The 26,674-nt window shown below is 48.2% G+C and overlaps 7 protein-coding genes and 1 non-coding gene across 8 annotated transcripts; 4 read left to right on the plus strand and 4 right to left on the minus strand.

Annotated features, from left to right (window-relative positions):
- Nucleotides 1–796: 796 nt before the first annotated feature.
- F4807DRAFT_346061 (S-adenosyl-L-methionine-dependent methyltransferase) lies at nt 797–3,431 on the minus strand. The gene is made up of 4 exons (XM_047995413.1): nt 2,305–3,431; nt 2,132–2,177; nt 1,128–2,068; nt 797–1,031 (listed from the first exon to the last, which is right to left on the minus strand). The coding sequence occupies exons 1-4, from the start codon at nt 2,764–2,766 to the stop codon at nt 912–914; spliced, it is 1,569 nt and encodes a 522-aa protein (XP_047857210.1). The 5' UTR covers nt 2,767–3,431; the 3' UTR covers nt 797–911.
- Nucleotides 3,432–7,193: 3,762 nt separating this feature from the next.
- On the minus strand, nt 7,194–9,693 carry F4807DRAFT_414096 (S-adenosyl-L-methionine-dependent methyltransferase). Its single transcript, XM_047996937.1, has 3 exons — nt 8,233–9,693; nt 7,968–8,172; nt 7,194–7,907 (listed from the first exon to the last, which is right to left on the minus strand). Exons 1-3 carry the CDS (start codon nt 9,065–9,067, stop codon nt 7,448–7,450), a joined length of 1,500 nt encoding a protein of 499 aa, XP_047857211.1. The 5' UTR covers nt 9,068–9,693; the 3' UTR covers nt 7,194–7,447.
- Nucleotides 9,694–11,689: 1,996 nt separating this feature from the next.
- On the plus strand, nt 11,690–13,720 carry F4807DRAFT_346187 (uncharacterized protein). The gene is made up of 3 exons (XM_047995415.1): nt 11,690–11,773; nt 11,828–13,448; nt 13,514–13,720. The coding sequence occupies exon 2, from the start codon at nt 11,931–11,933 to the stop codon at nt 13,347–13,349; it is 1,419 nt and encodes a 472-aa protein (XP_047857212.1). The 5' UTR covers nt 11,690–11,773; nt 11,828–11,930; the 3' UTR covers nt 13,350–13,448; nt 13,514–13,720.
- F4807DRAFT_346173 (uncharacterized protein) lies at nt 13,711–16,705 on the minus strand. Its single transcript, XM_047995414.1, has 2 exons — nt 14,940–16,705; nt 13,711–14,886 (listed from the first exon to the last, which is right to left on the minus strand). Exons 1-2 carry the CDS (start codon nt 16,534–16,536, stop codon nt 14,072–14,074), a joined length of 2,412 nt encoding a protein of 803 aa, XP_047857213.1. The 5' UTR covers nt 16,537–16,705; the 3' UTR covers nt 13,711–14,071.
- Nucleotides 16,706–18,262: 1,557 nt separating this feature from the next.
- F4807DRAFT_346276 (uncharacterized protein) lies at nt 18,263–20,136 on the minus strand. Its single transcript, XM_047995416.1, has 2 exons — nt 19,954–20,136; nt 18,263–19,892 (listed from the first exon to the last, which is right to left on the minus strand). Exon 2 carries the CDS (start codon nt 19,860–19,862, stop codon nt 18,405–18,407), a length of 1,458 nt encoding a protein of 485 aa, XP_047857214.1. The 5' UTR covers nt 19,863–19,892; nt 19,954–20,136; the 3' UTR covers nt 18,263–18,404.
- A 540-nt stretch (nt 20,137–20,676) lies between these two features.
- Nucleotides 20,677–24,971, plus strand: F4807DRAFT_414103 (glycoside hydrolase family 35 protein). Its single transcript, XM_047996938.1, has 9 exons — nt 20,677–21,324; nt 21,372–21,487; nt 21,538–21,784; nt 21,832–21,864; nt 21,914–22,009; nt 22,066–22,200; nt 22,249–22,317; nt 22,366–22,966; nt 23,013–24,971. The coding sequence occupies exons 1-9, from the start codon at nt 20,878–20,880 to the stop codon at nt 24,305–24,307; spliced, it is 3,039 nt and encodes a 1,012-aa protein (XP_047857215.1). The 5' UTR covers nt 20,677–20,877; the 3' UTR covers nt 24,308–24,971.
- Nucleotides 24,972–26,025, plus strand: F4807DRAFT_414115 (glutathione-dependent formaldehyde-activating GFA). Its single transcript, XM_047996939.1, has 2 exons — nt 24,972–25,223; nt 25,318–26,025. Exons 1-2 carry the CDS (start codon nt 25,107–25,109, stop codon nt 25,699–25,701), a joined length of 501 nt encoding a protein of 166 aa, XP_047857216.1. The 5' UTR covers nt 24,972–25,106; the 3' UTR covers nt 25,702–26,025.
- Nucleotides 25,930–26,000, plus strand: F4807DRAFT_t33. Its single transcript has one exon. It is a non-coding gene; the product is annotated as a tRNA-Gly (tRNA).
- Nucleotides 26,026–26,674: the final 649 nt, after the last annotated feature.

Genomic DNA, 26,674 nt, shown 5'->3' on the forward strand with positions numbered 1-26,674 from the left:
CCCCGGAGATCGTCGTGGAATCTGTGGAGGCGAGATCAGTTCTCCATGCTCCATGCGGGAAGCTTCCCCACATTTTGAGGGCATCTTAGATCTGGGGTGTTTTGAAGGGGTCGCCAAGGCTCTGCCAGCGCGATAGAACCTTGTGATAAAATTCTACAACACTTGGGCCGGTCCGAGAAAGCGCCGGATGGCACGCTTTGAGGCTGTCTCCGAAAGCTCGCTTAGCTATTTCATCTGCCGCCAGCCACTGAGATGCTTAGCTCTCCATGAGCCTCCTCTCGTTGAGCGAATGAGCCCATCGAAACTCCGTCGTCGCGACTCCGCCTCTAGCCTCAGATCAACGTTGTGGTTAGTCCATACTTGGCGATGACAGTGATATGCCGAGGAGCGATGGGCCGAATTGATCTCGAATCCCTCGTGATAATACCTACGTAAATTACCTTACTTGTCTTTATCACAGTCACAAATTCCAAACCGAAGAGGTCATGTCATTGATCGTATCATTGATCGTATTATGAAGCAACAGTATGAACAGACTCGTGTGGATGCCTTTTGTAACCGGACGTTCATCATCAACCGTGATCAACGTCGTCAAACCATTTTGCCCTTATTAAACGCATCCCCTCCTTTTCCGTCATCAATCGTAACGTCATGCCTTCATTCAATCGCAAGGGATAGATAGAAAAGGGGTTTGGGTATTAGGCTCAGGCCGATCGGGGAAATAAGAAAGAAAAGGAACCTCCACAAACTTTTTTTGCCCTTAGGCTGCCCTCAGGCTATGCAACGATGATAGCAACACTCTCCTGCCAGCAAGTAAACCGCCGTTTGTCCTATGCACAGATTCTTCTCGCGGTATATCAACTCTCCCGGTACCGGCCTTTTCCTTCCACATGTATGCGCGGTAACTGCCACTAGATGACGGCAAGCTCTCGGGGAGGCTCGCATGCAGCCGGTGAAGACTGGTCAGGTTCGGCGGGCTGCCACACGGCTTCAATCACGCTCATGCGGCTGTTTCGGGGTCGAGTGACACCCTACAATTAACAGTTAGCGTTTGTGTTCTCATCTCGTACCTACTTCCTCGTCGTACACGCATAATAATACTTGGAAAGAAAGGGAAAAGAACTTACCTTGAAAACGAAGCCCTCATCAGCCTGCTTGAACAACTGACGAAAATCCTCCTCCTCGCGCTCCTGCGCGTTCAGCAGGGTCATCATGACGAGGTCCATGCTCCTCATAAGACGTTCGTCCCACGGACTCTCGACGCCCGGCTCGCTAAGGCACAGGTCGTTGATTACGACGCGGGCTCCCGGCTTGAGGGCCGGGATGAGGGCGCGGATGATCTGGACGGCGTAAGGGGTAGAGTAGTTGTGCATGATCCAGCGGAAGTAGTACACGTCGGCGCCGCGCACGGGCTGCGGCGTGAAGAAGTCGTGCACCTGCAGGCGGACGCGCTTAGCGACGCCGGCGTCGTCGGCGCATACGGGCTGCGGCGCGCTCTCGATCGTGTTCGCCAGGTCCTGCACCACGAACTGCATGTTGCGGAAGCGCTGCGCCAGCCACACCGACACGAAGCCGTGGCTGCCGCCGAGGTCGACGAGCGTGCCGCCGCGCGCGTCCACCTCCGTCAGGTCGCACGCCTCCGTGATGTGCGACAGCTCGTACCCCTCGCCCCCGGTAAGGCTCGACATGGCCTGCCCCATACGCTTGGCTCTCTTAGGGTCCTTACCGATGGTTACGAACATGGGCTCCGTGTCGACCGTGTTAAACGCGAAATTGAAGCCCGTCTGCATGAGGCCCGTGGCCTCGGGGTACTTCTTCAGTGCGTCGATGACGTGGGCAGAGGCCGGGTACACATCCTTAGTGTTGAACTCGACCCAAGACTGCAGGGTCTCGTCCTCGACCAGGAGTCGAGAGGCTGCCGTGTGCATGATTACTCCCGGGGTAGGCTCTTGGAAGAGATGATTGACCATGCCATGTCGTAGAAGACGCGTGAGATTGATGGAGTCGAGAGTGGTCTGGCTCGCTAACTGCGACAGAGTGATGGAGCCATCGATGGGGACAAGCTTGGCTGGTACATATTGTTAGTATCTATATATCAATTTCGCACGGTTAGAGAAAAAAAATAACATACCGATCCCATAGTGGTTCAAAAGTTGCAGGCTCTGTGTGTCCATAAACTGTTGTGTCACGATGTCAGCATAATGCCTAATACTATAGCAAGGTGTGTGTATATATGATTAGGGTGTTATGATAGGGAAAGCGGAGATAAAAAAGCTATAAAACTGTCTCAAATGTCTCACTTACATTCCATGCCATCCATCGCACAGATTCTCGAGGACCGACCATGAGATCTTGGAGCTCCTTCGTCGCATGGATGATCTCACGACGGCTGCGCGAAATGTCTTCGGGCATCTCAGGAAAGTCACTTGGAGCGTCGACGTCGAAGCTAGGCGTCTGAAGACCGTGCTCATTGAAGTAGGCCTCGACCTTCTCGGTCTCGGTGCTGATCTTCTGCGCGAGGGTAATCATCTTAGAAGGCGCCATGATGGGCGGCGCGGTGGGTTTCTTTTTTTGAGGAAGATTGCAAAAATTACTACCAGATTCCTCTCTCTGGTATTTTTGATGGTGGTGTTTTTTTTCCTCCAGTGAGGTTGGCGGTATTTCAGACGTGGGTCTGAGGTTTTTGTTTATGTAGGAGTCTGTATTTACAGGATGGGGAGTGGGAGAGGTAGGGTGGAGCCAAGTAGCCAACCTTAGCCTAACCATTTTTATGAGAGGACGGCGACGGCGATGTTTGTGATGTTCCGTTTGTAGTCGGTAGCATCGATGAAGTTTGAGTAATCAAGTGGAAACAAAGCAAGCCACCAGGGTTGATACGAATATGAGAGTCAGAAGTGAGAACAGGGGGAACAGTGACGTCCAGACGACTGAAATAGACGAACGAATTATAGACAATTAAGAATACCAATGCCCCGGTGTCCCACCTGCAAACCAAGCGAATGTGATAACTGGGCGACGATGTTCGGTCACCGAAGAGTATAGAACTGAGAGCCTCTGTCTAAATATTCGACAATCATCACAGGCCAGAATGATGTCGATGTCGTGTAAGTGAATCTTAGGCTTAGCTCAAAAAGGAGAAGGAAGAGTAAGCCCCGACTATCAAATCTGTATCACATCTGCAAGGCGCTCATAGTGTGAGACAGCTGTCGTAGATGTGAAGACGAGACGAATGAGATGACTCTAGGTTGATCTAGTCGACAAAGAATGACGTTAGCCTTTTATGTAAGTCTCTAGGTTTGCTCTCCTCCTATAGTGATTGTCTCCTGATATGCTCCTGTTCAGTTTTCTAGGAGACTTCTTTCTCTATTATCAGATATGTATGTGATATAGAATTCTACCATTTCTCGAAATATAAGCTATCATGCCGGATCATGCGTACCTATAAAGCCTCTCCTTCGCCTCCCCCCTCATGAAGAGGTCAGCGGATTTGCCGCCTAGTCTGCAAGGGAGATAGGCCACTTCAGCCCCTCGGATGTTTATCATCCGAGTCCAAAGTCTGACAGTAGTCGCAAAGGCCTTTCTGAATTAGAAAGGTACTCCTGGGTGAGGACGAATATATGTCTCGAAAAATATGGCAATAATTAAAATAAAACAACACCAGGGATCTTCCGGACCAGAGAACTGGTTGACAGCTACCGAGGACTTGGTCTTGGGTCCAAGAGGCGTTCGCTTGTGGTGTGTCACACGGCAGACATGCAAAAAGAACCGTAATTCTTTTTTTTTTCTTCTTCGGTACGAGCAACCGGTCGGGACGAGGGTGAGAAGATCTGTGTGCGTGTGTGTTGTCTGCGGCAGTAGTAAAGGATTGGAGGAGTTGGTCCAACGAGATGGAGACGCGAGAGACACGCAGCTCCCAGAAGAGCGATTACCTTTCTTTCCCTCAGTTGTATGACCCGACGTGTCTTAGGCCATTGGGGGCTCTTAGCTCGGCGCCCAACAACCAGAGACGATCGGAGTCCCGGCAGCGTGGGAAAAAAGCCTGGAGGGCCAAGTGTGGATTTCGTTATGTGCCCTTTCTGGCTGGCTGGTTGCGTGTGGTGTTTGGCCGTCGTGCGGACCTGCTGTGGGCGGTCTAGCTGCGGCTATCCTTTTCTTGCCCGGGTGTCTGCACTGCAGTGAATTGTAACCCCTGTGCGTACGTGAGTGTGTCTAGTCTTGTGCAGTGTCCCTCTCCTAAGATAGCTGGAATTAGAAGGGAAGCCATATCGTTTCCGGAGTTGAGATCGGGTTGCTGTCGAGGTATCTGGGGCCAGATCTTATAAGGCATGAGGTGGGAATATCGCCCCTTTAGCATGTCGGATGCCTACACCGAACCCATCGGAGTTCACGGCTCCCTTACTTTACACCCCGGATCTCCTGTTAGAATTATGGCATTTTCCCTCTCTTCAGGAACACCCTTAATTAGCTGTAACTTTCCCCAGATACCGACCGATAGGATCCATCTATAATGTAACATATGCTATTTAAGAACGTAGTATCTGTGGTGTTGTAATATCAAGGAGTTACCTAGTCTGTCAATATGGTAACCAATCCGAATATTCCATTGGTCCCGTCATGATGGTCTTCGGCCTAAAAAGTGCATGCATGGCGTTCCACTTCCACGGCGGTGAGAGGGACCTTCAGTTGCCTTGTCTAGCTAGTGACCTGCATCTAATTGCATTGATCAACCACCAACGCAGCGCTAATGGCATGCATTAGAAATTGAGCAGCGCTGGAGGGGTTTGGAATTGATTATAAGCCAGGTCGGGATCGTTCTCATCTACCTAAGGAGCAAAAGCTAAGCCCTCAAATAGCCGATTTGCATTTAGGGAATCGGCGAATCGAAGAGAGGAGAGATCGAATAGCCTTATTATCCATTTGCAACGAATTGGCTACCTATTCAAGATTCGGTATGGTTTATCTGGCTGGCGATCTTTTGGTATCAAAACGCGGTTTCAAGCCGCTGATCTGACACATCCGCTGGACTTGCTCAGAAAGCCGATCTATGGGTTAGGTATGTAATGTTATAAACAAGAGACTCACATGTTAGGTATGGGAACAGTCAATTCGACAATTGCTTAAGTAAAGTCATTATGATAGGGGTTTATAGTAGATCTTGCTTCGACCTGCGAATTCTACATCCTAAGTTTGAGTCATTCGTTTTTGACTCTATTAGAAACGGCGGTGATAATGATGATGATGATTTAATGGCTATTTTATGCGATAGCAGCTTCCTTACGATTCGCTTATATTGATTGAAGCGTCTTGGAAGATATTAGCACCTTTGTACTTGGCCTAATTCGTCTCAAGAATGTAATAGGGTAGGTGGAAGATTAGGTAGGTATGAGGCATTCAGAACTGCTCGATGCTAGGTGCCAACTAGCTCTTGATGGCAACATGATCTTTTCCAAGCCAATAAAATGGAGAACAATGCAGATAACATTAAGGCTCCCTGGGCTCCCCATAATAGGTTCGGATTCAAAATGTGACCTGTCAATTGTGGCTTCGAGTATGCTGCCGTTAGGCATGCTATGAATATCCTCACCGGTCCCTAGCTTATCTTTACCGAAACGCCACACTATCATAAATATTGCTCGTGACGTTTATTGTGACTAAATTATTGAAAGTATTCATGAGGCTTGCATAGTAAGTGCTTACAGATGTCTTGTTAGCATGTGAAGTGCTTTTGGTATGATGTACTCGGGACAGGAAAAAGTAGAGCTTTGAATACGCCCCCTGAGACTTCTAGACTTTTAGAGATTGAGATGTTCAATCAGTCAGTCGAGGAATGCTCTCAATTCCTGCAATCATCGTCAGTTAGCAATTGCATGATGTTCAGGGCCAACCTCATTCGAAACGGCGTTGGTGGCTCGCGAGAGTGAGCGCCATAAAATAGCGCTGGATATTGTCAATTAATGGCTACAGTTTAGCCGTTGAGATTTTGTCACCTTTCTAATGCAGCCACCGACAGCCGTCCCTCTTTCACGATGGTACATTGCGAAACTTTTGAGCATCAACACCATAAGCAGATGGGTATCTCAAAGTCGTAAGCCGGGGGCCTTGGCGCGTCCAATCATCCATCGGGGCTCTTGATCTCAGGACAGTCGCACAACAGGGCGATAGCATCTTAACACCTGGTAGATGCGTCTTCGCATGTGGTTCGAGAGTGGATGGGTAGGTAGGTAGGGTAACAGAGATGAACCGCAGGTACGGCAAAGGAACGATTATACGATCGTCTTCAAATTCGTCCCATGGCATATCAATCAGGTTATCTGCGACGACGCCGGACGGTAAAGGGTGTTTGCTACTTCTCTGTTTCATATTATTGATTGCGAATCATCATCACATCTTCTCTCCTTTCTCCCAGGAGCGAACGGCTACTTGCTTCAAGTGACAGCGGCCGTTGCTGCAAGGCGCTCGTTTGGGAGGTGGGAGCTTGGTTAGCGTACAGTGCCTAAGTGTATGAGGCGGCGATGGCGTCGGCGATACTTAACCCGGATAGGCGAATCCCATCTGCTAATCTTGGGGTACCTACATAGGGCGAATCACTTCTATGCGGCAATGCGGGTGCGGGCTTGATTGCTTCGAAAGATGCCGGGCACGCGGATATCTTGCACCCACACATGAGCTAGATTAACTAGCAAACATGCGGGTTCACCGATATTTTCGCATGGAAGATCTAAGCGATGGAGGGAGGTATGGAAGAGCTTAATCGGAGCGAGCTAGGTATGATATAGCATGATATGGTATGATACCTATTAAAGTACTTAGGCACGCATAGATGCCTGCCTAGATCTATGAGAGGAAACGTCCCGTTTCTCATGTATACATATCTAGCATTGCTGTGCTTGTGTGAGGCATGAAAAAGGGACAGAGAGCTTTCTCGTCTGACAGGTTTCCGACGCCATCGGGTGTTACCCCTGGCAAATATATGATCATCCCATCGTGATTCTGGCCGCATGTGATAAGAAGACCCCGTATATTTCGTATACTTCTTTTTAAATAGATAAAACGTGGGCGAGAATGGATCCATCTGTTTATCTAGCATATTACCTATCACATTTTGGCGTTCACGAATCTGGAGATCGTCTTGGGAACTAAACGAGTTAGCACCGTCACGGTGGAGAGCATTGTCAAAAAAGATATTTCCTATTCCGGCTATAAAAAGTAGCGATTCTCCAATGATAACGGCTCCTGCGAGCAAGGGTGGCTGAAAAATGTCTAAAATTAGTCAAGCTAGTGGTTGTGTTTGTTTGAATATTGTGGACTTGTGGACTTGTGGACAATCTCCTCAATACTTCGTCTGTCGCTCTGCCGTTCCGATCGCATTCGTACCTAACATAAGCTTCTTTTCCCGATCTGGACCGCCTCTCGGCAGGCCCGCTTCCCTTTTTCACTGGGGCTTTTACTAGGATTCGGGTTTCTGGCCGTACACGCAGACGAGCGGCATGTATAGGAGTAGAGAGTTGTCGTGATATCCCTTCCTCACCGAAACCAGGAGAGCCTCCACCTGTTCTCTTCTCCAATGCAATCCCCTGGTCATCGGCCCGAGCGCTATCGCCTGTATACCATCAAGCAGGATCGTCTTCCAGTACAGCCCGACACTCTTCAAAGTTTTGTTCTTCGGCCAGGTACCAATGGGAATGTGGAAAACTCGCTCGTGAACGTTCACGTATCCGCATTCTCGCATCGCCGCAGCTATGCGGCCTTCGTTCGATGTCCTGAAGCTAACCCCTAGGTTGATCAACCCTTCGTCCACATATTGCCAGTATTGGGCAACTGGATGGTCGCTCGATAGGGTATTGTTACTGCTCATGGGGAAATGATGGATTTCTTGCAGCTCTATCCAACCGCCTGGTCTTAAATGGCTATATTGAAATATTGTTTAGCTTCAACTACCGCTCTTGGACTAGGCTCCATCGACTTACTCGTAGGATGTCCTTAACAGTTTATCCCAATCTTTAATAGCCATGATCATGTGTCGCGAATGTATATAATCAAAATGATTTTTAGGATGAAGCCAGGGGCTTTCCACGTCGTCGACCATGAATCGGACGTTAGGTGGCACCCACTGTGGTTGAATTGGACTTAAATCTATGCCAAGGACGTTTGCGCTGGGATAGTTGTCACCCACTAACCGAGTCAATAACCTGATAATCAAAGAGAAAATCATCGAATAGAGGGGGAACTCACTTTCAATTGCCCATATTCCTGTACCAGTTCCAAGGTCGAGTATTTCATGCGGGTTGTCTCCGATAGGCGCGAAGTGAAGTTGCTGACACAACATCTTAAGCATCGCGTGCTTCATGTCCTCACGTTCCTGTTCAACATCATCATTCGGGAAGTTGTATCGCCCTTCTCTAAATTTGTGATATCTTCTTCCATTCTCGAAGGAAAAATCCCAAATGCTCGATGACACCGACGTAGATGCAGTTGTTGCCGTGTCTGATTCGTAGCCGGCATCGTCGACCGATATGTTATCCGCCACGATGGCCCCAGACCCGACTTGCTCAACCGCTTCGGCTTCGTCCCCTAATTGCTGGAATGAGGGGAGTACTTGGGAGGGAGCCCCGTATAGACCGTTTACACCTTCTCCTGCCATAGACGAAGCCTGTAGTGTATGTACCGGATAGACATTTGCATTAGGATTCCTGCTCATTAGATGATGAACCGGAGGCTTTTCAGCATCGCAGTTTTGGAGAGCCGACAATTGAAAGTTCCAGTTTACCTTCACTGGAATCCCATTGAGCTTTGGAGGGAAGTTCGTAGAGGCATAAGGTCGTTCAACAGTTAGGCTCAGGGGTATGGCGTTCGTGCTATTGCAGTGCGCCGCTCCTGTGACGCTATTGATTCGGAGTCGAGGTAAGGCGATCGGTAAGCTGGGGAGCTTCTGCTCTTGGCTTCTGGTTGGTAGTGATGGAAGAGGTGGAAGGGATGTATAATGTGATATGTTCGAAGGAAGACGGGCATAGCTTTGCTGTAACTTGGGGGAAACGACAACGGTCGAGCCCCGACTGAAGTCTGCCATGGCTAACAAAGAAGTGAATGGTGATCAAAGAATCGATGATGGCTTGTCGTTATATGTCAAGAGTCAGGTGATAAGTAGGAATCTGAGACATTCAAGCAGCCATGCGTATATATGCATCTGGTCGTTAGAATAGTCGGGTTGGTTCACTCGACATGATGAAATAAAAACGGGGGATGGCCTGGGTTTTCCTTTCAAAATTGGCAGGACTCGCCCTACCTCAGTTCTACGCCACGGTATCTGTTCCACCGAGCGAGTACTTGATGGAATACAGTTTTTTGGATGTGGCTATTAAAGAGACTGGTAGCATCAAGCTCGGATGCCCGCATGAGCACCAGCGCTGGCAGAGAGTCTTGGATGACTGAAGTACCCGCGTAATGAGGATTGCAACACCGATACACCGCAGCTCGCCTGGAGGGGGCCAAGTAAGCCAATCCGCGAGTTGAATTCACGCAACCACAAATAAACAAAGAAGTTTGGGACTTTTTGAACAGGGACTTTTTGGAACAAAGGATGACGTCCGAAAGAGCGCCCAATGCTATTTTCGCGTTGGAGATCTCTAGTTGATAAATTGATCTCTCGAGCATCGAGGTGAACAATGGGACAGTTAGGCATTCGACTGATTCAATTGCTAATCCGAAACCGAACAATATCATCCGACCTAGTTTAATACAAGGGAATGGTTACCTTTATTATGGTATTCTTCATTCCCTATTTGGTCCGTTTAGTATACTGTATATGATGTCGGTCAGGGGTCAGGGGGTTCGGATAGACAACTCAACCCCCCACCTTTATTCCAAAGGCCGCACTGCAGCAGCTTTTCAATCGAATCTTGTGCAGTTCGCCTCTACAGCGTCATACTAATTTCATGTCTGTATGAGATGGGCCCGTCATGGAAGAACAACAAGGCGGGAAATAACAGGATGCCCACAAACATATCGCATGCGCTGGGCTCGATACAGCACCAGCAAATTTATTCTAAATAATACTTACTTAACACTGTAAACGCATTTTCGGCAACATGGAGAGGAAATATTCTACCAAGTATTCATTTCTAATGGTATCTGCAGATGGTGACTGGTCGGGATGATTCGTGAGTCCTAATTGGGTTATCAGAGTAAGGATACCAGGTAAGGAGTAAACCCGATTCCTCGATTCGAAGGTTCTTATGGTTTGCTACACAATAAACGAACCGGAGGAGAACCCGGCAAGCAGGTAGGGCCCGGCATGAATGATAATTATGTTAAATTTGGCGCCAGGGACTGACTTGTATGCAGATGGGACCCTACGATGGAGAGGGCGACTGCATGGATTTTCTCCGATATGACAACATACCAAACGTTCTCCCCTAGAAGAATAATTGGAAGATGATCACCCAATAGGCAGGTTAGCTCTCTGATACCTTCGACCTAGCTTAGTAAGGTTACGCCGTACGCTGTCATATTATGAGCTAGTCACGTCGTGTGTGCCTTGGTAGGAAGATGGCTAGGTACCGACTAGATTTGTCATCCAAGAAACGTCTTACGCGCGAAATACTAGCTTTAAGATCCAGAAGGGCCGTGGGGATTATAACCTCCTGGGGATTACGTATCGAAAACTTCGCCTGGTTCTATTTCTAGACGGCCGGGTCCACCCGTTCTTAACGTCAACCGCCCTGAGTTACCAAGCGTACGGGAAGATGCAAGGCTGAAGATAATCCTAATTATTAATGTTGATCAGGTAGTAAGTTTTACCTTCTTTCATACTTCTTAGACGGTTATTACGAGTGGACAAGTTCGGCAAGTTCCAGAATCTAGTATGGAGCATGGCCTTGGTAGGTATTCCACAGAATTCTTCATAGATATCTTTGTAATTTATATAGACATGCATCTCCCTGCCATTTTTCGGGGTATCCAGGGGCACACTTTATTAAACCACTTAAAAATGCCATGCTATAACTCCGTTCGCTTAATCTTATACTACAGCCGAATCCCTGGATGCTATTCTCACAATTATTTCGTTGGCTATCATATTGTTAACTTCTTTAACAATAACCCATTAAGTTCCCGATAGGCTTACTTACCCCCCCTCCGAGACGAGCTTTTAAATACCTCGGGACCGACACTTAAATAGAAACTCATCTGTTAGGAGACACTCCTCGGATTTCGTTTCTAAGCATGTTTATCTTGATGCCTTCTCAAGGCGAACAAGCTCTATTTCGTGACACCAAGGTTGGCTGAGGAAGTTGATGAAGAAAATTCACAGCCAGATTGCACGGTCGCCTGATTATCCCTTGCACTATCCCACACAGGTATCCAAGCCCAAGGACTCGGCTCGCCATGAAACAAAGCCCGAATGTTGAACTGGAGCTTTTGAGAACATGTTGGCATGCCGTACAATATCATGGCACTTCGACACGGCGGTTCAGTAACCTGGTGACAAGTGGTTACAATGTCTCTCCGGAAAGAGGCGAGTACCAAATCTTAGCTTTGTCACAAGTACGACTATCGTGCGCCGTTAGGACGTTGTTGGAACAAGGTAGCTTTAGGCATAAATATGGAGCGATCTATGGCATTCTTACCATCTATCAAGATCGCTCACATCGTATGCATGGCCATCGCTGTCGCACATGGCATCCCGACGTACCTGAATTCTACGCTATACGTGCATTCGCCTTACGCGCATATGCTCGCATCGAATAGGGGTTAGGGGGACGGTCGGGCAAAAACAGCTAGCTACCCTACACATACCCCTGAATGCGGGGAACGACTAACCCCGCTTAAGCAGTTATCCGCTACGGATCTGTGATCGTCGACGACGTTTGAACTTTTATTTCTCCATTTCCTCTATTTATTCGAGCAGAATTGAAGGGGTCGGACTAGGATATATGATCGGCTCAATGGCTCATAGGAATAAACCCTTCAGATACTGCGAAGGCGCGCCGTCCTGGAACCCGACGACTTATACCGCGGACGCCCCGCTGCACGCGCGCGCCGAAGCGCTTCTCGCCGACGATGAGTTCGCGTCCGCCATCGCCGCGTCGTTCTCGTTACCGCCGCCTCACCGCGACAAGTACACCTACCACGCGATCATCAGCGTGACGCTTGCCGAGGTGCAGCACGCCATATCTCTCGGCCGACAGAACGGCTTGCACGCCTGGTACTTCGCGCCTTCATCTCCACCCACCGCGCCCTCTCCTACCAACAACGCCACCAACACCACCACCGCCGATCCGCCTCCGCAACCGCAAAAGCAAACCCTAACCTCGCTCCCCCCGCCCCCGCGCGCCGACATCGAATCCTACCTCTCCCTCTTCTCACCATACACATCCACGCCCTCGGCCCTCAAAACGCTCCTCTCCAACGCCAAGAAAGACAGCCTACGGCTCTCGATCGCGACCTACCTCCAATCGAAGCGATACCTGCACCCCTCTCTCCCACACCTCTCAATCGCGAAAGTCGGCGCCAAAAAAGCTTCCGTCCCTATGAACCCGTACCTCCAATTCCTAAACTGGAGCTGCACCGCGCTAGAATGGGCAGGTCCCTGCCCCGCCTCAACACTCGCGGGTCTGCGCTCGCACCCGATATTGCCAGTCCTCATGCACCACTTCGGGTGCGCGTGTCCCTCGCACGAAGCCCTCTCCATCCTGCGCCTCCTGGCCGCGGGGCGCGAGGTCCTGGATATCGGGTCCGGCGGCGGGTACTGGACGTACATGCTGCGCGCGTACGGCGTGCGGTGCGTGGCGGTGGACAACGCGCAGAGCGCGTGGCGCGTGACCTGGGTCGACGACACGGTTCTCTCCGAGGGCGCGGCGTTTCTGAAGAAGCGGCGGGCGCGAAAAGTGAAGGAGACTGGTGGGAATGCGGATGCGAATGCGGAAACAGCGGCGGCGGCGGCGGCGGCGGCGGTCGATCCGGATGAGCCCGTGCTCTTGCTGGTGTATCCTATCGTCGGGGGGTCGGTGGCGGGCGGTTCGGAAGGCGGGTTCACGCGCGCGATGCTGGATTCGTATTCGGGGGACACGTTGGCGGTCGTCGGGACGCAGAACCGGAACGGGTATACGGGATTCAGGGGGGAGAGCATGGATGAGTATATGGAGCGGGAGCAGACGGGCAACGGCTGGGTCAAGGTCGTACAGGTTGCGCTGCCGAGCTTCCCTGGTAAAGACGAGGCCCTGTTCGTTTTCCAGAGAGGTACTAGGGCTCCTCAGGATGTGAGTTCCAAAGAGGTGGGCGGAGAAAAAGGGGGTAAGAGTAAAGGTGAAAGTAAAAGTGGTAGTAGTAAAGATAATAAAGGGGCTCCGTAAGTAATACTGTCTTTGACAAATCCTGTGCGGGTAAGTAAGTACTGTCACTATTATCTGTCTTTCGTTGGTAGAGCTAAGCGGCTACAAGGACTATTCTAGGTAAGTATCACTCCTACTGGGTTTCGTAGAAACAAATTCGCTTACAAGTCACGATAACCAATAAGTATAATAGGGGTACCTTGAGTTCATTGAGTTTCTACATACGAAACAGCCAAATAACTCCTTGGTGCCTAAGCAACTCCAGCCCCTACATTAAACTTAGAGTGGGCACATGGTAACCACCTTCGTTGCCAACCATTCCTTCCACGAAACTGGAGAAAAAAGAAAAAAAAGGAAATAGACACTTATCCACCCCCGCCAAGAGACTCGGCCCGTGGTATTGAGAATATGGGCAGTAGCAAGACGTCAGGGAATAAAAATGTCGATTGTTGATCTGGATAGAGACAACAACTCTTCTTGAACCCCGGAGATCAACCGGTAATCATATAGGACTGGCGTTGACGTAGGCATTGCTCATTTGCAGTCGCGCCACCTGACACCAAACCAGAAAAAAAGAAGACCTGTTTCCCGCACAAAGAAGCAGGACACTTCAGATTGCTTGACCAAAATACCACCAAGCCATAACGTTCAGTTCCATTCGTAAACAGATGCTCAACACATGAGAGACCTCGCGGGCTATGCTACCATCTGTCATTGTGGCTGTTGTGACGACGCATGAGGGTTTATGCGTTAATTCTCACAGACTTCTTCTTACGCTGTTCCGGGTCGCGAGGAGCCAAAGCGGATGGCTGGTTGCCCGTCGATTGATTACGGTTAGATTCCGTGTGCGAGCTACTGCCGTGATGCGGTGTCATACCCGGGTTGTTCTCCTTGGTTATCTCAGCCACATTTCTAACTTTATGTCGAAGATGAGGAGGTACCCATGAAGGAGACTGCGATTCCTGCTGCTCTTGATTCGGGTGCGCCGGGCCTTGATGGCCGACTGCCTGAGGCATCTGCTGACTAGCAACCGGCTGAGCACGCTCCCGACGCTTCTCAACCTTAATGAGGAACTTCTGGGTTATGTGGTCAAGATCAGGCTTCATCGACAAGTAAAAATCGTCATTAGGATCTTCCTGCAATCTCTCATGTAGGCGTCTGTTTTTCACGATAAGACGCTCCAGCATTTTGTCAGAATCTTTCTCGAGTAAGGCCGTTAACGCAACCTGCGCACTACTGTTCTTAGCGAGGTAATCATCGATTTCCGCCTCAGTCTTTCGCATAATAGATGGGCCGGTAGAGGACTGTCCATCTGAAATGAAACCCGCCAAGATGTCTTGCAGCTGCGTGGAGGGTTGAGGCTGTGGATCATGTAGCACAGTCTCGCTGTCTTCGATCGTGGCCTGTGTTGGTGCCTCAAGTTGACTCACAGCAGCTGAATCCTCGCCCAGACGACGGATGGGCATCTCAATGGCCTTAAGCCATGCTACGCACTTCTTCTCAACCTCAGGAATGCTGCAGAGTAATTCAATCTGATGATGTTTTACTCCTTCCAAAACTAAATAACCATTGTTAGTAATAGGTATCAACAGAGACCGTTGCTATACATACAGTCATGGATGCGTCTTGTCATCGGATGCATGCTCCCGCCAATGCGAGTTCGTTGTCGTACGACGGCCAGGGCTAGATAGAAGACCGGATAATCGAAGTATTGTTGAATAGCACGATGGCTATCAGGGTTGACTCCAGGAGGTACATGAACGCCGGGGATCCAGTCTATAATCTCGTTGTATGGTGCGGCAACACTTCTAAAGTCAACCTTCTCGTTCCAGTCCCTGCATCGTTCTTCAGTTGGCCCTGGAATATTCAGGCAACGAACAGTGATGTCTCCGAGAATGGCTAGCGTAGCGCGATGCTCAAGAACGCTGAATATCTCATGACAAAAGTTGTCATGAACATCCTGTTCATCGAGAAGTTTCTTGAAGGTTGTTTTGGCGTCATTGCTGGCTGGCAATTCCCAGTAGGCAGGCCAAGACTCAAATGATTCCTTGATGAGATGCTTCAGGTGGCTAAGCTGCGACTTCTTACTGCCACCAAAGGCATCTCCAAGGAAGCTAAAGCGCTCGTTATCTACGATTTGCGCGCTCACTCCAAGCTTCTCCCACTTCTTGCGGTAATCCTGCAGTGAAAGGTACTTACGGGGACCAATTAGATGCTCCCAATCATCAAGCTCAGTCTCAAAATTGAAGGAATGGTTGCCGAGATCAACAGACAATCGGCCAGCAAGGTACTTGTGGAGAGTCACCTTGAAGTCTGCAAGGATCTCTCTCTGCTGATAAGAAAGCAGGAAAGGATTAGAGAACTTCTCCTTCACCTCTTCCATATCCATTCCATCACCGACGAAAAAGGGACAAGTTGTACCAATGAAGTAGTCCATATGGGCCTTCGTAAAAACGCCACCGAATTGCCTTGCGAGGAATTCACGGCGGTTGGCGCGTACCTCCACGGGAGAGATATTGAAAGACGGATTAACTTGCCAGCCAGCGGAGAACATAGCAGGTGTTACCATGATAGTCTCAACATCTCCACCGATCGCATGACATATGGATTCACTCTTCAAGTGATGGACTGCATCGGTCTCGCCGAAGAAGACATCCTGCTGAACAGTAGTCGGGCCACAGACTATAATAACCAGAGGAGTACCTGATTGCTTAGACAAATGCGCCTTGACGGAACAAGCAATGACAAAATCCGCCATCAACTTCTGGCGATCTGTCTGGACCTTTAGGTCGGCCGCGTGCGAGTAAGAAGTTCCTTGATGACCAATGCCTTCGGCGTCAAGAAGAATTCGACGTTCCTTACCGTGAACGTAGACGTTGGGGTTGGCGTTGACGATGCTGACAACGTCACAATGAGCCAACCAATCCTGCGATCCACGATGGGCATCATCGTGAAGAAGGTACTTGAAGGCCAGGAAATCGGCGATATGGTAACCAAGTTGATCCATGCCTGCTCGTTCGCGGGGCACAGTACAGAGACCGACAACATGGGCATCCGGGGGAATATCCGGAATAGTGTGCGTGAAGAAAGTCGCATCGAGCACGGGCTCGGAATCGTTTCCGCTGGCCGGAGCAAAGTCGCGAGCCTTGGGATCAAGAGGGGTAGGCTGGTTGGCCTGAGGGCGGCCGTACACCGACGGGTCGAACATCGTAGTTGGGTGAACCACTTATTCGTGCCTGGCTCTTCGAAGATACCTACGGCAGGTAGGAGTACTGCATATAGAAGTTGAAGGTTAGCATCGGACGACTTGAAGTATTTATATGTGGTGTGACGCGAATAGTGACAATAAAATTCATGACAAATGAATAAAAATATTCCCGATCAGAAGGTTTCAATCATCTGGGATCCCTCATAGTTCGGTATGGCACCACTACACCAATCGTGGTTTATTGATGCGACAGAAAATATGATTTGGTATAACCTCTCATCGCTTTAGTGGTACCGTACGAGCCACTCGGTTCGGTTCAACGGAGACTCACGCGTGTACTAAACCAAACAGCAGGAAAAGCGATGATAATGAATGATCAAGGATACGGAAATTGAAAACCAAGACAAGAGAAGACATACGAAGGGTGATTTGAGTAGATGCAGGAGTATGGACGATGATACTTGATCTTGAAGAATAACTTGGTATCGGTATACCCGGGTAAACAGCAGGTATAACGGAGCTGGGGCAACGGTGCTTGGTGTTTCAAGGAGATAGAAGGGAGGTGGATGTGTTGTGAGCATTCAATAGAGGTTGATACCACATGAAGTGTCAACACGACGCGATGGTGTAGTAGATGGTATCAAAACAGAAGAAGAGGGGAAATGAAGGATGACTTACTAGATGATCTGTACACTAGGGCAAGTTAGTTGGGACTCTAGTCCAACGTAGTATAGTGTTGTTGAGATGGGCTTGGGTTACGTTGTGGGGATTGGGGATGGGGATTAGGGAAGAAGGTTCTTGATGATGAGAAGTTGAGATAAGAAATTAAGAGGATGTTTAATTTCCATGGTTAAATAGCATTCTGCGTCTGTTTCTTGGGAGCTACTGACCCTAGACTCGACTATTCCCTAAGGCAACAGGTTCCTTCCTCGACAGCAAGCGGCATTACCCCTTTCACAGGCGTAACTAAGGCATCTACGTATATCCACAGACGAAGTCCATATATAAAATAGTGGGAAATATCATGAATATCCTCTAAATCATCGTCAAAACTATGAGGTCCCATTCAAGTACATTGGAATCGACATATCTCACAGGACCTTATGTGATTGTGTTTATAGAATCTTGGATATTTCTAATGATACCCAGGTACAATGACCAAATACGATATACCCATATATACAAAGTGTACTAGGTATGTGAAATGAAATAGATTCTGGAGTTAATATAAGATCTTAAATTCTTATTAAATCCGGAGGTGCTTATTTACTGCGTTGTGAACGTTCTCAATATTTTGTTAACATAGGACTTGATTCAAGCATGCTGTGTAATCTAGTGGGTTAATACGCCATGATCACTTGAAGTCTACAAAGGAACTAATTGAGTATATACATTATAAAGGATAGGTATGTCACTTACGTAGCCAAGTACTTAGGTACCTAAATGTGTACACGAGTAAAAGCACCAGGCAATTATTATCATTGTTATTCGGTCAAACCCAGCTACATTAAAAGTTCTCGATATCGACATAAGTATTATAAGTTTTGGTATGGAATACCCGAAGAAAGGTGATTTGCCTCTACAAAGAGAGAGAGGGGAGAGCAAGGGGGTAGGGGTTGGTGTGTCATTATAGTTACCTACCTACTATAGTATTAGTTAGTAGGGAATTTCCCGGGATCGTTATTCATTGACATGTTGCACGTATACCTCTCCATGGAAGCAGAAGTAGCATTACCCTCTCGATTATTTCATTGCCTACACGCATATGGAGGTAATTTACTATCATAAACACTAGATGTGTCTCAAACTCGCAGAGTCATCCCAGCTTTCACATATTCTTGCTAATATCGCAAATCTCCAAATGAAACTTAATCATCCTCATCCCAACAACCACGTTCAATGGCCTCTGGATTGATGTGATAAGTCATGTACTCTCCTTTTACCGGTGGTCCTAATGCGCGCTCAAGCGTTCTTGCGACAACCTGCCTTCTCACTGAAGCCCAATCTCTCCCTCGCTCGCGAAGGTCAACGACGTTACTGTGATTATCGTCGTCGTGGATAGCCCAGAATGTAACGGTGACCTTTTCATATAGCTTGCCTCGCTCACCCTTCACTCTACCGATTGTCAACGTCCGTTTCTTGAACACGGGTTGGATAATGCCATGCCCTTCAAGTATGCAGTCGATATCATGCTGAGGCCCGTATTGGTCTTTCCGACCCAGTCTAGGGAAGAATCTCGTAATTGCAGACTGGCTGTTACTGCAGAAGTCGCAGTTAGGGGTTCCACGCGTCAGATAAAGGTCGCTATATGTACCTTCTTGACGGCGGGATGTTGTCTGGTAGCGCTCGCATTCGGTGAACTTGTCGAGATGTATCTCACGTAAGGAGGGGAACCATTTTCTTAGTAGTCGCCAGACATACTTGAACTCGTCATAGCGAACTACTTGATCTTCGTCGTCGATTTTCGGGAGTAAATGTCGTGGCATATGATCGTTTGGCCCAATACGTTTAGTAAAAAAGGGCAGAGCAGGTCCCCACTCTGGGATAGAAATTCGTCGTAGACGGCTTAGGTCAAGTTGCGAGAATGCAGTGGACAGTGGGCTGTGAAGGGGGAATACCAATCTATCAAGGTCGAAGTTGAAGTACACAAATGTACGAATATTAGAGAGTTCGGACGGCTTGTCGCGAATCTGATTGTATGGACAAAGGACTGGTAACGTAAGAGACAGCTTGAAGCGCATCAATGTCTCGTCTCGAGATTCCCTATTCACCCATAGAGATACAGGGGGTCGAGTTGTCGAGCGTGTGTGTGTGACTATTTTGGGAGCCACTTGTGCGTAGGGCCCTTGTGAATAGAGGCAGTCGTTGCTCTCATGTTCTCGAATATCCCAGTGCTTCCGAGTGACATGGCTATGGTGTAAAGCAAATATAATCAGATCGGTATCTCGTTGGCCCTCCTGACGGGCATCAGCGACGAGACTGATTCTTCGTGCCAACTTCACATTCCGATGCTCCCAGGTCTCGCGCCAGATCTGGCGACGCAATTCAGGGGGAAGCATACGGAACTGCGGGAAACGAGCGCACGAATCCGTGGACAGCTGGGCGAGATCTTGCTGTGACTGTTGAATATCATGATTAAATACTTCTTGAGGGCCGGCATTCTGCTTTGTCTCATTGTGAAGGTACGTCGTAGGATCCCTATGATGCGCAAGTGGATGAAGTGGTAGTAGTCCTTGCCGTTTTGCAACGGGGAGGTCTTTATCATCACTATCATAGTCATCGCGAGGACGCTTTTGGCAAGGTCGTAGCCCTTGAAGTGCTTCCATGCTGAGTTCTACCAGGGTAGGCGACGACTTCTGCAATATTGTGAGCCTTGGATTTTTACTGGGGATAAAGTTGCTTTGGATGGAAGCTTACGAGAATTGGGCCCTTGCGTATAGCACTATGACCTCAGTGCCTAGATCTGAATGTATCGGATATCCAATAATGGATCAAATTCAGTAAACAACTGTACTGCACGGCTGAATCTGACAACGGGCGTGACTCATTATCTCAGGTGTCAAGAGAGACGGCGTTCAGTGAATGTTGGGATGATATATAGGTATGGATATATCACCTAGAACATGAAGCCCTCCCAAAGTCCCAAATTGGTTCAACTTATAGATGGAGGATCAGAAGGTAAAGGCATGACATTTTCGCTTAGGGCGACAAGTTTAATGATATACTTTAACCAGTAATAAATAAGCACGCCTCTGGCTATTGAGTTTCATTTCCAAGACACCTAAGCACCTACTCCAGGATTTAAACTGTAAATTAAGCCTTATTGGTTGAAAGATATCGTTTAAGAACGGAAGTTACTACTCGACGTGTAACCTTATATACTGTTATACCTGTAGAAAGGTAGGAATCGCTGAAGGAAGATAATACGTAACATTGTTATCGCGTGTTCGGTACGTGAAATGTGGTCTATGCATACCCCATCATTACATAATATGTTAGTAGGCTACTAAGCCTATTTTGCAAAAGCATCACAGTGCACATCCACAGTGTGATATAAGAGCATAAACTGTGTTTCGGATCCCGTAATTAAATACCTAGGTAGGTACCTGTAACACTTCGACATGCGGGAACGCGGGGAGTCTGGCCTTCGCCCTTCAACCCCAATCTTGGAGGGCTGGCTATAAGAGAATAACTGTATTACAATGATTCCTGATAGAAAGGATAGTTCCGTTACACATATATTATTTCTTGTACAAAACGCCTCAATATTTTTAGCCCACTACGTACCTAGGTACCTAATACAATCGTGTCTCTTCGGATCAATTCCTAGTATTCGTCGACATGGGAGTTCCAGGTTTCACACGAGAGCTAGTCTTGTCAAAAACATTCAAAACTACAGCGAGTTTCATACGGCCTTTCATCCTTTTGGTGCTTGTATTCTGGACTATTCGGAACTATGATTGGTCTATGGCAGCGGCACCTAATATAATCGCTGAAAATAATGGAAAATCATGGCAAGATGCTGTAACCTGGGACGAACACTCGTTGTATATAAAAGGAGAAAGGGTTATGATTATGAGTGGCGAGTTTCACCCCTGGAGATTGCCCGTCCCATCATTGTGGCTTGACATTTTTCAGAAGGTCAAGGCGATGGGGTTTAATTGCGTCTCTTTCTATAGTAACTGGGCCTTATTAGAAGGGAAACCTGGCAATTTTTCAGCCGAGGGAGTGTTTGCCTACGAACAATTCTTTGAAGCTGCGACTAAGGCTGGCGTCTATCTCATTGCAGTGAGCACTCTTCTGTCTTCCTAAAATGACTTACTGAACTGCTAAAGCGACCTGGTCCTTACATCAATGCCGAAGTTACTTTCGGCGGATTTCCCGGCTGGCTCCAACGTGTTAAGGGGCATCTTAGGACACCAGATGAAGATTATTTAGCAGCCACGGACAAGTCCGCGTTGAGATCACTACGCCTATGCTCATCTAGCTGACTTAGAATAGCTATGCTGCCCAAATCGGTGCTATAATCGCTCGCGCACAAGTTACTAACGGCGGTCCTGTTATATTATATCAGCCCGAGAATGAATACACAGTCGGGGTCTCGATCCCTTTCCCCAGTGGCAAGTACATGCAATATGTCGAGGATCAAGCCCGGAATGCGGGCATTGTTGTACCCCTTATCAGTAATGACGCCGTCGCGCTTGGTCGCAATGCTCCTGGTACGGGGTTAGGTGAAGTCAACATCTACGTGCGTTGTGCCGAGCATGATATTTGGGTCACGCTAACTAGAAGTAGGGGCATGATGCGTATCCGGTTATGTTTGATTGTGTTAGCATGATAATTTCCTCTCCTATTTTAATACTAATAACAAGCGTAGGGAAACCCTTCCACTTGGCCGCCCCTGGCTCTGTCAGGAACTTACCATCAAATCCACGAATTACAGAGCCCTTCGACCCCTTTCTCGTTAGTCGAAGTGAGTCCAAGGTATCCACGAACGTTGATCATGCTATTAATACTGAGTGCTGCTAGTTCCAAGGTGGTGCCTATGATCCGTGGGGTGGCCCAGGATTTAATAACTGTGCCGCGTTTATTAATCACGAGTTTGAACGAGTCTTCTTCAAGAATAACTTCGCTGCGGGCACCACTATCCATAATATCTATATGGTTAGTGGTGAACGCCTCATTCTCGAATTCAGCGCTGACCCGCACTAGATCTACGGTGGTACGAATTGGGGCAACATCGGACATCCGGGTGGCTATTCGTCTTATGACTATGGTGCAGTGAGTACAGGCGTTTGATCTAGAGATGAAATACTGACTGAGTCCAAGGCTATATCCGAAGATCGGACAGTCACAAGAGAGAAATATTCAGAATTAAAGCTTGAAGCTGAATGTTTGAAGGTGTCACCAGACTATTTGACTGCTCAGCCAGGGACTGCTCTAGTTTGGACATACGCCACCAATGCAGCAGTTACTGTGACGAGACTTGGTGGCAACAGTACACTAGGTAGCGCGTCGTTTTTTATCGTCCGACATAGCGACTATTCCAGCACTGCTTCGGATAACTACACGATGAAGCTGCCTACGTCGGAAGGTGATCTATCTATTCCCACATTATTTGACACGCTTACCCTTCACGGCAGGGATTCGAAGATTGTGGTCACTGACTATGACGTACGAGGGATTCGACTTTTATACTCGACCGCTGAGATTTTAACCCATCAGAGTTTTCAAAACGCGACGGTATTACTTGTATATAGTGGACCAAACGAAATGAACGAGCTCGCAGTGAAAATTGCTGGTCGCACTCTGGTCGTGCCGGACCATTCTATCAAGATTAACAGGACGGAAGGACTCCTCACTCTAGCTTGGACAACTTCCCCAACAAGGAGGATCGTTCAGATTGACGATTTTCATATTTATATTTTAGGTAAACGACTCTCCCTCCTTGATGGTTAGGGCTAATGAACCGGTAGACCGGAATTCTGCTTACAACTATTGGGTACCCGAAACCAACACGTCTTCTTCGTTAATTATAAATGGGCCATATCTTGTCAGATCTGCTTCTATCGGGAATGATACGCTCTCCGTCTTCGCAGATTTCAATAGGTCGACGATTTTCGAAGTCATCGGGGCTCCCAGAGATACAGCTACGTTAATTATAAATGGGAAGAAGACAAGTTTTGACATTCAGGACGAACGAATAATAACCAACATCTCATATTCGGCTCCATTACTTAACATCCCTCTATTATCCGAATTATCATGGACCTATATTGATTCGCTTCCCGAAATTCAGGCGAACTATGATGATTCTGCATGGGTAGCTGCAGATCACCAATCTACCAACAATTCATACCAGATTCTACAGACACGGACCTCGCTCTTCGCCGGAGACTACGGGTTTCATGCTGGAATTCTACTATTCAGGGGTCATTTCACCGCCAAGGGCACCGAGAGGTCCTTCAAGATCAAGACTCAAGGAGGCACTGCACATGGCCACTCGGTTTGGCTGAATGACAATTTTCTAGGGTCATGGATCGGGAGCGCTAGCAAGTCGAATTACGACGCTACCTACGAGCTGCCAGGTCTCACCAAAGGAGAACTGTACGTCTTAACGATCATCATCGACCACATGGGACTAGACGGCAACTACGTACCGGGCATCGATACTGGCAAAGCGCCTCGCGGAGTTCTCAACTACCGCCTCGCGAGTTCTCTAATCGACTCTACCCCCATAAACTGGAAAATCACCGGAAATTTCGGAGGTGAAGACTATGTCGACCGCGTGCGGGGTCCTCTGAACGAGGGTGGGCTTTACGTCGAAAGACAGGGTTATCACCAGCCTCGACCACCTATCCAGAACTTTACCACCGGCTCGCCGTTCTCTCCGCCGAATAAGCCGGGCATATCGTACTACACGGCGCCGCTTTCGCTCGACCTACCTTCCGACACCTACGATATCCCGCTCTCCTTCACTTTCCGTAACGTCGCTGGCGGGGCCGCGCGCATCCAGCTCTACGTGAACGGGTGGCAGTTCGGCAAGTTCATCGGCCACATCGGACCGCAGACAAACTTTCCCGTTCCCGAGGGGATCCTAAATTATAACGGGGAGAATTGGATCGGGTTGGCGATATGGCGCATGGAGGAGAGCGACCAGGCACCTGTTCTTGAAGTTACGCTTGACGCCGGCGTGCCGGTTTTGACGGGACGCGAGCCTGTTGTTTTGGTCGAGAGCCCGACGTGGTCACCGCGCGAGGGAGCGTACTGACCAACGCTTCATTGATGCCAATGGATCCATGAATTCTATATTTAGATGAGAATATTGCCCCCTAAGATTATCGATCGCAAGAATTTTTATTATTAGAATAACAGTGTGTGAGGAAGATGAGTGCCCTCTTCGTCGTGTTTTTAATAAATTCTCGAGGCTACTTCTTGGGTGAAAAACTCGACGATGAAGGCCAAGGCCGGGATCACGATTCCATGATCGTTTTATGGTGACGCAAGGGAGAGTGAAGGTACTCAAAGCGCAAATAGGGTGTCCCCTGTTGTCCACAGAGGTTTTCGATTGGTCCACTAACCATCAAATTACCTATTCTGGTTTCTCATACTTCTCGTCTGCATCTACGCGTCTCCATATTACGCCGAATATAGGTACTATACTAACTACAATGGTAGTGACGTGACGTGAATGTGGGGATCCGCGAGGGTTCATGGATAGCGGTTGTTCTTATCTATAGCTTCATAGGTAATGAGGTCCCATGTTGAATTTGTCAGCCTATGAGCTGCAGGCTTCGTTCCTAGGGATGTCATTTGTAGATGCTGTAGCGACCAGACCAATGGTTAGAGGAGCGATATCGTCCATGGTACGTGGTCCCACGTTCCTACTGTACCCAGGTATGAAGGGCGTGCTGTAAGGCGTCTTTGACAAGCGGGGATTTGTATAAGAGATTTATTCTATCTACTCCAAGAACTCAACCCTTAAGCTGAAATATATGGATTAAGACTACAATTCAAGAATAAAAAGACATTGACTTACGGGATTCGTATTGATTCATTATCCAAATAAGATGTCTGAACCAACGCCCATCGACTTCCCGAAACCGACGTCTATTACAGGGGGCTGTCTCTGTGGCGCCATCAGATACAAGGTTGACTTCCCTAGTGACCATGATTTCTTGAATTTGGTATGTATAAGTACTATGATAATATCATTAATTGACCTCCAATGAATGTTATGAATAGGCCTTTCGATGAACAGCTTTGACTGACGAAACTCAGAGTAGAACATGCCAATGTACACAATGTCGACGCAGCACGGGCAGCCTGTTTCTTCTAGCGCACACTGTCCCGTTGAGCGGCTTCGCATTCTTAACCCCTACTACGACGCTTAAAAATTTCAATGCGACGCCGGGTTTTCAGCGCGCATTCTGTACCGGCTGCGGAAGTTTTCTGTATTGGCGGGACGAGTCGCGCGACGATGTTGCATTAGCGGTAGGGACCGTGGACCCGGAGTTCCTATCCGAGTACGGGTTCGCGCTTGCGAATGCCTCGGGAGACAATGTTTGGTGCCAGAATGAGATCAAGGGCGTTACCGATGGGATGATTGGTAAGGAGAGAGGCATCAAATGGGCGACGAGTAGCAAAGAAGGCATTAAAATGTAAGATGCAGCGAAGTGCTAATGCGTACTTACGTCAATAATGAAGTCTAGGAAAGATGTCGAGTAACTGCCCGTGACTGGCTCGTCAGTGGGATTAAAGATGATTCTAAAATAACAAACTGAGCGCTAAACATTATGAAGGCAGGAGGGGTAGAGACACTAGCTTGTGATTATATTGGCGCTTTAGAAAGTTGTTCAACTAAGCGATCATTATCTAAGAAACTGTAGGAAGGCATCAGTGGTTTAGTGGTAAAATCCATCGTTGCCATCGATGGGCCCCGCGTTCGATTCGCGGCTGATGCATATATATTTTGCCTTTCGACATGTATTGAATGCTTTTCAAAATTTTTTTCTTGCTCATATCATCTGCGATTTTCATGATCAGTTGTATAGGTAGGTTACTCCAATTGTCATCGAAAGCAATGCACTGGTCGACTTTTAATGACTTAGTAGACGCAATTTTTGTGCGCACTTCAACATACGTGCGAAGCCAAGACCTCTAGTAGACCATCTTCCTTATGACGATGCGGCAAGGCACCGTCCAAAACGAAAATGAGAATAAATCGACATCAAAAATTGCGCTCCCTACGATCCACGAGGGATAATAGAAGAGGGTCGACTCCGCGCTGTGCAATGCAGGTCTCCCCCCTTGCGCACCCCGATTCTTGAGCTGGGGTGTGCGGAACAAGGTAAGTATGAAGAAGAAAGGAAGAAAAAATTTCTTGAAAAATTGGGAGGGCGGCCCAGGTATTTATAATTTTTCCTGGCACCCAAGGCGGTAAGGAGCCTCCCAGGCAGTTGCCAGGCAAGAGTCACAGAGTGGCCAATGCCTTCTCACTGATCCGGATCGACATCTTGTTTGTCAGGTCCGGCTCACGGTGCAACTCAAAATTTAGGCATTCAATGACGTCATAAAACGATAACGGGTCGACACTACCAGATGTATAAAAGAAGAACCTAGCAACACTGCTTAGGTA

This window comes from Annulohypoxylon truncatum (assembly GCF_022578515.1).
Source record: "Annulohypoxylon truncatum strain CBS 140777 unplaced genomic scaffold F4807scaffold_6, whole genome shotgun sequence".
NCBI classification, from domain to species: Eukaryota; Fungi; Ascomycota; class Sordariomycetes; order Xylariales; family Hypoxylaceae; genus Annulohypoxylon; species Annulohypoxylon truncatum.

Bases quoted from the DNA above. Each gene is read 5' to 3' on its own strand.
- F4807DRAFT_414103 (XM_047996938.1), top strand. From the start codon at position 20,878: ATGGGAGTTCCAGGTTTCACACGAGAGCTAGTCTTGTCAAAAACATTC. The intron at 21,488-21,537 runs GTCCGCGTTGAG...GACTTAGAATAG, and splicing joins TATTTAGCAGCCACGGACAA to CTATGCTGCCCAAATCGGTG. The intron at 22,010-22,065 runs GTGAGTCCAAGG...GAGTGCTGCTAG, and splicing joins CCCCTTTCTCGTTAGTCGAA to TTCCAAGGTGGTGCCTATGA.
- F4807DRAFT_346173 (XM_047995414.1), bottom strand. From the start codon at position 16,536: ATGTTCGACCCGTCGGTGTACGGCCGCCCTCAGGCCAACCAGCCTACC. The intron at 14,887-14,939 runs GTATGTATAGCA...ATGGTTATTTAG, and splicing joins GACAAGACGCATCCATGACT to TTTTGGAAGGAGTAAAACAT.
- F4807DRAFT_414096 (XM_047996937.1), bottom strand. From the start codon at position 9,067: ATGGCAGACTTCAGTCGGGGCTCGACCGTTGTCGTTTCCCCCAAGTTA. The intron at 8,173-8,232 runs GTGAGTTCCCCC...TGACTCGGTTAG, and splicing joins AGGAATATGGGCAATTGAAA to TGGGTGACAACTATCCCAGC. The intron at 7,908-7,967 runs GTAAGTCGATGG...ATTTCAATATAG, and splicing joins CTGTTAAGGACATCCTACGA to CCATTTAAGACCAGGCGGTT.
- F4807DRAFT_346276 (XM_047995416.1), bottom strand. From the start codon at position 19,862: ATGGAAGCACTTCAAGGGCTACGACCTTGCCAAAAGCGTCCTCGCGAT.
- F4807DRAFT_346061 (XM_047995413.1), bottom strand. From the start codon at position 2,766: ATGGTTAGGCTAAGGTTGGCTACTTGGCTCCACCCTACCTCTCCCACT. The intron at 2,178-2,304 runs GTAAGTGAGACA...GTGACACAACAG, and splicing joins TGCGATGGATGGCATGGAAT to TTTATGGACACACAGAGCCT. The intron at 1,032-1,127 runs GTAAGTTCTTTT...TGTTAATTGTAG, and splicing joins ATGAGGGCTTCGTTTTCAAG to GGTGTCACTCGACCCCGAAA.
- F4807DRAFT_346187 (XM_047995415.1), top strand. From the start codon at position 11,931: ATGATCGGCTCAATGGCTCATAGGAATAAACCCTTCAGATACTGCGAA.
- F4807DRAFT_414115 (XM_047996939.1), top strand. From the start codon at position 25,107: ATGTCTGAACCAACGCCCATCGACTTCCCGAAACCGACGTCTATTACA. The intron at 25,224-25,317 runs GTATGTATAAGT...GACGAAACTCAG, and splicing joins ACCATGATTTCTTGAATTTG to AGTAGAACATGCCAATGTAC.